This window comes from Microplitis demolitor, chromosome 5 (assembly GCF_026212275.2).
Source record: "Microplitis demolitor isolate Queensland-Clemson2020A chromosome 5, iyMicDemo2.1a, whole genome shotgun sequence".
NCBI lineage: Eukaryota > Metazoa > Arthropoda > Insecta > Hymenoptera > Braconidae > Microplitis > Microplitis demolitor.
Window position 1 is genome coordinate 11,490,672 of NC_068549.1, and position 11,220 is coordinate 11,501,891.

At 22.5% G+C, this 11,220-nt stretch overlaps 1 protein-coding gene across 1 annotated transcript; it reads left to right on the plus strand.

Moving 5' to 3' along the window:
* Positions 1–2,680: 2,680 nt before the first annotated feature.
* On the plus strand, positions 2,681–4,261 carry LOC128667809 (probable cyclin-dependent serine/threonine-protein kinase DDB_G0292550; the record flags this gene model as incomplete). The annotated part of the gene is made up of 1 exon (XM_053739473.1): positions 2,681–4,261. A coding segment is annotated over one exon (1,581 nt), but the record flags the coding sequence as incomplete, so codon positions are not given.
* Between the last annotated feature and the right edge of the window lie 6,959 nt (positions 4,262–11,220).

The following is an 11,220-nucleotide window of genomic DNA, read 5'->3' on the forward strand; positions in this document are numbered from 1 at the left end:
AATTCTATCCTGTAAGTATAGAAGAGACAAAAAAATTTAATTTTCGGAATCAATGTAATTGTGATCTTAAAATATAAGACTAATGAAAACGTCCCAATTTAGGAAAAATTTTTTTGCGTATGTATTCAGTATTTACAGTATATATACGATGTACTTACAGTGTATAGAAGTGGTTTAAGCAAAGTGCAATTGCGGCGAACACGCCGTTCATATGAAGTATTCACAATTTTCAAAATAATATGTTTGAATATATTAAAAAGTTTTAAGCATTATTTTTTGGCTGTTAACCCCATGAAATAGAAATTATAAAAAACAAAAATTGTATGTTGCAATACAAAAAATTTTTATTTTTAGTATAAAAAAATATATTTTTATTATATTATATTTTTTTTTATATCACCATACCGCGATAAAAAAAATTTTTGTCTAATTCTATATGATTATATATATTCATATATATGATCATATATGATTATTAGACTGTGTCAAAATAAGTTTTTTTTTTCGATTGGACAAATCTTTTAAGTTTCATCAATATGAAAAAAAAATTCTCCTAAAGATTGAGCTCAATGTCTCAAAAATTGAGCTGGCGCCGAGGGGGGTATCCTTTCCCATTTAAATAACATGGCAAATTTTTATTTTTTTTTTATTTTTGAAATAACTATACGAAGAAATTTTGTTTTTTAATTTTGCTCTCGACTATCTTACAGGAAATTAAATTCTCTACAAAATATTCTATATCCATTTTTTTTAGTAAACTCAACAGAAACGAAGTTACAGAGGGCCGAACAGGAGGAAAAGAATAATTAATGATTTAATAACAGAAAAAAATTTATTATTTTAACTTATCAATTAATTAACTCAATTCACTTCATTATTCATCAAAAAATTTTCGAATTCAACATTTTTTCGAAATAATAACAAAACAAAATTTACAATGAAACAGAAATTAATTATTATTAAAATTTATTTCTGTTTTAATTTAATGATTAAAATTTATTTATTGTATATTACAGAAAACGAAATAATATACAAAATTACGAAATTTTTACTTATGCAGCGTCCGGGCGCAATACCAGTCCGTATCCTTCTGACCTTATTGCCCCAACCTCCACCTGTTGGTCGTCGCCGACCTAGCGCCACCGTCGCCCTTAATTACAATTATAATTATTGTTATTAGCCCTGGGCCTAGTTTTAAATTAAAATATAAAATACAAAGACAATTCTTCAATACCTGAATGATACATGAGTAATTATTTATATGTATGAACTATTTATTCATATCTTCTGCATGTTTCCATTTTATCTAACAAATTAAGTAAGTAGATAAACAGGGATGTTTCCCCTCCCACAACAGAGATCTGCAATACCATAGTGAATAAGTGGGGGTTGGGGTAATCTTCCGTACCGACAGTCAAAGTAGGGGGCGCTAGTAGCGCTTTTTGTTGATCTTCTATACCAGCACCCGAGAGAGGGCGCGAGTAGCATTTTTTACTCGATTTGGTGGGGATTGGGCCTAAGGGAAGGGGGTGTGGGATCGGGAGGGGGGTATGAAATTGATACTGCAGGTTTGGAGCTTGGATTATGGGGTAGGGGTATGGAATTGATATGGTTAATGAATAAGGATGTAGAGGGCGTTGGATTGGGTGTATTTTTCAAATTTAGGTGGGAAAATTACGTATGCTATTATCATATTGTTTAACTGTTTTAAGATCAAACTTTAAAATATGTGGAAGGATGAAGGGGCGGGGTATTTTTAGAACAAATGACGTGTTTTTCACTTATCAACGTATGTTTCACCTTATTTTATCTTCAGCAACTTTCACTTTTTTTGTTTATAACAAATGAATTATTTGTTTTCTGGAAATTTACACTTTTATCTGATATTTATCTATTTTTTCCCCATTTTTCAACCAAAATCGTAGTAGGGATTTGTATTATAAAGAGTGTTTTTTGTTCCGAGTCTTTACAGTTTTTCACCAGCACTCAACTGTTCTCAAAAGTAGTAGTGTGTGAAGTTAAGCATGAAAATATATGTCAGTGAACCCGTAATAGATATTAAAAACCTTCTGTTAAAGTGCTTATGTGTTGTTCGAAGCAGTTTGGAGGAAAAAATTTTATTCGTAATAATAATAATAATAATAATAATAATAATAATAATAATAATAATAATAATAATAATAATAATAATAATAATAATAATAATAATAATAATAATAATAATAATAATAATAATAATAATAATAATAATAATAATAATAATAATAATAATAATAATAATAATAATGATAATAATAATAATAATAATAATAATAATAATAATAATAATAATAATAATAATAATAATAATAATAATAATAATAATAATAATAATAATAATAATAATAATAATAATAATAATAATAATAATAATAATAATAATAATAATAATAATAATAATAATAATAATAATAATAATAATAATAATAATAATAATAATAATAATAATAATAATAATAATAATAATAATAATAATAATAATAATAATAATAATAATAATAATAATAATAATAATAATAATAATAATAATAATAATAATAATAATAATAATAATAATAATAATAATAATAATAATAATAATAATAATAATAATAATAATAATAATAATAATAATAATAATAATAATAATAATAATAATAATAATAATAATAATAATAATAATAATAATAATAATAATAATAATAATAATAATAATAATAATAATAATAATAATAATAATAATAATAATAATAATAATAATAATAATAATAATAATAATAATAATAATAATAATAATAATAATAATAATAATAATAATAATAATAATAATAATAATAATAATAATAATAATAATAATAATAATAATAATAATAATAATAATAATAATAATAATAATAATAATAATAATAATAATAATAATAATAATAATAATAATAATAATAATAATAATAATAATAATAATAATAATAATAATAATAATAATAATAATAATAATAATAATAATAATAATAATAATAATAATAATAATAATAATAATAATAATAATAATAATAATAATAATAATAATAATAATAATAATAATAATAATAATAATAATAATAATAATAATAATAATAATAATAATAATAATAATAATAATAATAATAATAATAATAATAATAATAATAATAATAATAATAATAATAATAATAATAATAATAATAATAATAATAATAATAATAATAATAATAATAATAATAATAATAATAATAATAATAATAATAATAATAATAATAATAATAATAATAATAATAATAATAATAATAATAATAATAATAATAATAATAATAATAATAATAATAATAATAATAATAATAATAATAATAATAATAATAATAATAATAATAATAATAATAATAATAATAATAATAATAATAATAATAATAATAATAATAATAATAATAATAATAATAATAATAATAATAATAATAATAATAATAATAATAATAATAATAATAATAATAATAATAATAATAATAATAATAATAATAATAATAATAATAATAATAATAATAATAATAATAATAATAATAATAATAATAATAATAATAATAATAATAATAATAATAATAATAATAATAATAATAATAATAATAATAATAATAATAATAATAATAATAATAATAATAATAATAATAATAATAATAATAATAATAATAATAATAATAATAATAATAATAATAATAATAGTAATAATAATAATAATAATAATAATAATAATAATAATAATAATAATAATAATAATAATAATAATAATAATAATAATAATAATAATAGTAATAATAATAATAATAATAATAATAATAATAATAATAATAATAGTAATAATAATAATAATAATAATAATAATAATAATAATAATAATAGTAATAATAATAATAATAATAATAATAATAGTAATAATAATAATAATAATAATAATAATAATAATAATAATAATAGTAATAATAATAATAATAATAATAATAATAATAATAATAATAATAGTAATAATAATAATAATAATAATAATAATAGTAATAATAATAATAATAATAATAATAATAATAATAATAATAATAGTAATAATAATAATAATAATAATAATAATAATAATAATAATAATAATAATAATAATAATAATAATAATAATAATAATAATAATAATAATAATAATAATAATAATAATAATAATAATAATAATAATAATAATAATAATAATAATAATAATAATAATAATAATAATAATAATAATAATAATAATAATAATAATAATAATAATAATAATAATAATAATAATAATAATAATAATAATAATAATAATAATAATAATAATAATAATAATAATAATAATAATAATAATAATAATAATAATAATAATAATAATAATAATAATAATAATAATAATAATAATAATAATAATAATAATAATAATAATAATAATAATAATAATAATAATAATAATAATAATAATAATAATAATAATAATAATAATAATAATAATAATAATAATAATAATAATAATAATAATAATAATAATAATAATAATAATAATAATAATAATAATAATAATAATAATAATAATAATAATAATAATAATAATAATAATAATAATAATAATAATAATAATAATAATAATAATAATAATAATAATAATAATAATAATAATAATAATAATAATAATAATAATAATAATAATAATAATAATAATAATAATAATAATAATAATAATAATAATAATAATAATAATAATAATAATAATAATAATAATAATAATAATAATAATAATAATAATAATAATAATAATAATAATAATAATAATAATAATAATAATAATAATAATAATAATAATAATAATAATAATAATAATAATAATAATAATAATAATAATAATAATAATAATAATAATAATAATAATAATAATAATAATAATAATAATAATAATAATAATAATAATAATAATAATAATAATAATAATAATAATAATAATAATAATAATAATAATAATAATAATAATAATAATAATAATAATAATAATAATAATAATAATAATAATAATAATAATAATAATAATAATAATAATAATAATAATAATAATAATAATAATAATAATAATAATAATAATAATAATAATAATAATAATAATAATAATAATAATAATAATAATAATAATAATAATAATAATAATAATAATAATAATAATAATAATAATAATAATAATAATAATAATAATAATAATAATAATAATAATAATAATAATAATAATAATAATAATAATAATAATAATAATAATAATAATAATAATAATAATAATAATAATAATAATAACGCCCGCGGTGCATGTTGTGCGGCCAGCGGGGGTCTTATTTACCCCGTGGCGCATCGTGGGCAATGTAGGCTGGCCTCCCATCTGCTGGCCTACCAATCGCACAACAAACTTTACGTTGGGTTAACTCCCCAACGTAAAGTAATACTGAGTTCAAGACAATACTGAACCAGGAAGTGCTCCCCACAACCTGCCCTTCTCGGATGAGGGCAACCCACTAGCTGGGCGGAGTACCGAGATTCCGAACGATGACGACCTTGGCGAACAACGGACTGCATTTAGGTGGACGGAGGAATTACGAGCCGATCTCTTGATGTGCTATAATAACAGTGAACCGGAGCGGAGAGGCTACATGGCGAGGATGCATGCTCTCTGGAGCAATATGCATCCTAACTACAGCCATCTGTCACAACAACATCTCCGAGACTATGCCTCTCATCTCCGGCGAACACGGAGATCACTGTTAATGAACAGACGATTATCTCATCGTCTGTCTTTTCCAGCACAGTTACATCAAGAGAGACGCCGTTCTTCTGAAGACGCTGACAATGATTTTGAAAGGCGACAAGTATGTATCTCAAAGAAGATACACTACCCAAAACAGCTACTTGACACGGTAAACCAAGAACTATCTGCCCGGATTCAGGAAGACTCTATTTTGCTCACCATCAATCAAGCTGTCTATGATGCTGCTTCCTCACTCTTACCTCCAGCGAGGAGAAATATTTCTTCTCCTGAGGCAAAGATGAGAGGGCGCATTGGGCAGCTGTCACTAAAGATTGATGATCTCCGGAAACATGTCTCCCGCATTCAGTGTGTGATTGAGTATGTAAATGCACGTAAAGCATTTACATCCAAAGTCCGCCGCATTGCGGCTGGACTACGCTATCAGCATCACACACTGAATAAGGAGAATCTTCTTAATATCAAAGAAGGTTCCCTTAACAGGTTGCGGGCTCTAGTGACTGCTAAAAAGTCACTAGAGAAAAAGCTGAAGCGGCTTACCGATAACTCTTTGTTTCGGTTAAGTCCTTCACGCTTTCTGACACCTAAGACATCTGTTTCTGGCGATTCCCCATCCATCGAGCAAGTAGAAGCTTTCTGGTCCGAGTTGTATGGTGATCAACCGAACGTGAATCGTGACACTCCAGCTCTCAACGACTTCGAAGCATTTTGTCGACAACATCGCAACGACAATGCTGATGAAGAGAGCCCCGAAGTCAGCGTGGAAGAAGTTCGTTCAGCTCTGAACAATGGTAAGAACTGGGCTGCTCCGGGTCCAGATGGCATTAACCTATTTTGGTGGAAGAAATTAACTTCTACCCATAGTCATCTGGCCCGGATTTTTACAGCGTTCATCAGAGGTAATGAACCAATTCCATGCTGGCTTGTAGAAGGGCGAACCGTGCTCATCCCAAAGAAAGGAGACTTGTCTGACCCGAAAAACTACAGGCCTATCACCTGTTTGAATGCGGTTTATAAGATTTTCACCAAAATCTTGAATAATCGCATTCTGCAGGAGATAGACCCTGTATGGCAGCAGATATACGAACAACGTGGCAGTAAAAGAGGCCTGTCAGGTTGCAAAGAGAATCTGTTAGTGGATCGTTGTGTCATTCAAGACGCGATCTGCTATCAGCGCAACCTGTCAATGGCCTGGATTGACTACCGCAAGGCATTTGACTCAACATCTCATGAGCTTATTCTCTTTTTGCTCAAATGCCTTGGGGTCAATCGCGATACAGTGGGATGCATTCGGCGTACGATGCAGCTTTGGCGAACACGGTTCCACATTTCATGTGGCAACGACAAACGTGTAACCGAAGCTGTACAGTACAAACGAGGAGTCTTTCAGGGAGATTCTCTGAGCCCTCTGCTGTTTTGTATCTCACTGCTGCCAATATCTGTTGCGCTACGCCGCACCCGTGGATACTCAGTGGGTCCATCAAATGATCGAAAGTATTCGATCACCCACTTACTCTACATGGATGATCTGAAGGTGTATGCTTCTGATGAGGAACACCTTCAGACAGCCTTGAATATTGTAGGGGAGTATACCCGGGATGTTGGCATGGCTTTTGGGTTGGACAAGTGCGCGGTCGTTAATCTGGTGAAGGGTAAGTGTTCTGATGTGCGTGAGGATATCGAGTTAGTAGATGGGAGCGTCATTGACCATCTTGACGCCGGAGAGTCGTACAAATATCTAGGGATTGACGGGAGTCCTATGCAGGACGCCTTGAAAATCAAAACGACTCTCTGCAGCGAGTATGTGCGGAGACTCCGGAAAATCTGGTCATCAGAACTTTCCGGGAAAAACAAAGTCTCTGCAACAAACATGCTTGCTGTCCCGGTACTCCTCTACTCTTTCGGTGTTCTGAAATGGGCCCGAAAAGAACTCAGAGATCTCGATATCAAGACACGCAAAGTCATGAATATGAATCGGAGCATGCACCCTAAATCCTCCATCACCAGATTATACCTTTCCCGGCACATCGGAGGGAGAGGTTTACAGAGCTTGGAGTGTCTACACGATCGTTTGGTTTTGGGTATAACATACGAGGTTGTCAATTTCACTGCAGATGAAAACGACTTCCTTATGCAAATTGTTCATAGTCATGAGAATAGGCATAAGGGAACGTTTTTATATAAGGCAGCAATCTACGCGGCAAAATCCCTCGGTCTTGGAAGAGTAAACCCTCTTATCGAACTCCCTAAGGAGGAATTTAAGAGGGTCATCAGCAATGCTGAGCAACAAAAACTGCTCAGCACACATATGGACAAGTCCATGCACAGCGTGTTCTTTAAACACGTGCGTGAACATGGCTTGTCCGAGCAGCTGACGTTTTCCTTCCTCAGGTCAGCTGGCCTGATGTCTGAGACCGAAGGATATATTTTTGCCTGCCAAGATGGTGTTATCAATACTCTTGAGTACCGTGCTAAAGTGCTCCAGATGCAGCTACCCGACACTTTGTGTAGGGTGTGTAAGCAACATCCTGAGACGCTTATGCATCTGTTGTCAGCATGTCCTGTGCTGGCAAGAAATGCATATGTCCAGCGTCACAATGCTGCTCTGCGAGTACTTTACTACCACCTAAGACATACTCACGGTATCGATAAAACACCAGTGCTGCCTTATCTGCCAGGAGATATTCCGCAAGTTGTTGAGAATGACCGTTGCCGTATTTATTGGAACGTGCCATTCGCAACAACGCGGAAAATCGATCACAATAAACCTGATATTGTGCTCTTTGATAAAACCGCTCGTGACATTTATGTTATCGAGTTCTCAGCACCTGCTGAGTATAACATCACGGTTAAAGAAGAGCACAAACACGAAATATATCAGGATCTCCTGTTTGAAATTGGCAAACTCTACCCAGGCTACCGTGTCAAGCTTGTCGTACTTATTGTTGGCGTCCTAGGAGGGATGAAACAGACTTTTGTGTCTGCATTGGCTAAAATCCCAACTTGTTCTCCGCAAGTTGAGTTTTTGGCATCGCGGATGCAAAAGGCTGTTATTCTCGGATCCCTCCGTCTCCTAAGGCAACGAAACTTGGCCTGCTGCGCATGCTGATCATCTTGTTGATGAAGCATCGCAGCAGTAATGATTTGGCGCTCAGGTGAGGCCCTCGGTAGAGTCGGACTACCGGGGATAACCCCCTGAGCATTTAACTAAAAAAAAAGAAATAATAATAATAATAATAATAATAATAATAATAATAATAATAATAATAATAATAATAATAATAATAATAATAATAATAATAATAATAATAATAATAATAATAATAATAATAATGATAATAATAATAATAATAATAATAATAATAATAATAATAATAATAATAATAATAATAATAATAATAATAATAATAATAATAATAATAATAATAATAATAATAATAATAATAATGATAATAATAATAATAATAATAATAATAATAATAATAATAATAATAATAATAATAATAATAATAATAATAATAATAATAATAATAATAATAATAATAATAATAATAATAATAATAATAATAATAATAATAATAATAATAATAATAATAATAATAATAATAATAATAATAATAATAATAATAATAATAATAATAATAATAATAATAATAATAATAATAATAATAATAATAATAATAATAATAATAATAATAATAATAATAATAATAATAATAATAATAATAATAATAATAATAATAATAATAATAATAATAATAATAATAATAATAATAATAATAATAATAATAATAATAATAATAATAATAATAATAATAATAATAATAATAATAATAATAATAATAATAATAATAATAATAATAATAATAATAATAATAATAATAATAATAATAATAATAATAATAATAATAATAATAATAATAATAATAATAATAATAATAATAATAATAATAATAATAATAATAATAATAATAATAATAATAATAATAATAATAATAATAATAATAATAATAATAATAATAATAATAATAATAATAATAATAATAATAATAATAATAATAATAATAATAATAATAATAATAATAATAATAATAATAATAATAATAATAATAATAATAATAATAATAATAATAATCATAATAATAATAATAATAATAATAATAATAATAATAATAATAATAATAATAATAATAATAATAATAATAATAATAATAATAATAATAATAATAATAATAATAATAATAATAATAATAATAATAATAATAATAATAATAATAATAATAATAATAATAATAATAATAATAATAATAATAATAATAATAATAATAATAATAATAATAATAATAATAATAATAATAATAATAATAATAATAATAATAATAATAATAATAATAATAATAATAATAATAATAATAATAATAATAATAATAATAATAATAATAATAATAATAATAATAATAATAATAATAATAATAATAATAATAATAATAATAATAATAATAATAATAATAATAATAATAATAATAATAATAATAATAATAATAATAATAATAATAATAATAATAATAATAATAATAATAATAATAATAATAATAATAATAATAATAATAATAATAATAATAATAATAATAATAATAATAATAATAATAATAATAATAATAATAATAATAATAATAATAATAATAATAATAATAATAATAATAATAATAATAATAATAATAATAATAATAATAATAATAATAATAATAATAATAATAATAATAATAATAATAATAATAATAATAATAATAATAATAATAATAATAATAATAATAATAATAATAATAATAATAATAATAATAATAATAATAATAATAATAATAATAATAATAATAATAATAATAATCATGTAGCATGAGGTGATAATGTTGCCCACTTTTGTATTCTATAAAATTTCAATCAAAATTAGAAACGAGAGAAAGATAATAATAATAAGAGTTTTAATAAAGAATTTTGATGAGATTACTTACATTTTTTTTTCCCTGAAGAATGAAATGAAAACCAAGTATTCACAGCTCCACACTTATAACACACACTACACTTTGAATAATTCAAAACGAATAATATGTTGAATGTAATATTTAATGGTTATTTGTAGAGAAGATAATTCGTTTTTTTTTTAACATTGTTATCAATACAATCAGTTATAAGTTTTTTAATTCTATCATAAAATAGAGTAGCATTTTTTATGTAAGATAAAAGGGTCTTATTTGTATAGAAGCCATAAAATTTCTAACTTTCGTTTCTAATACAAATAACTCATCAGAGGTTTAAATTATATTTGAATGATTTCTTATTTGTACTTATTAGTATACCTTACGTAGCAAACGTTTTCGTTTAATGCAATGTTCGAA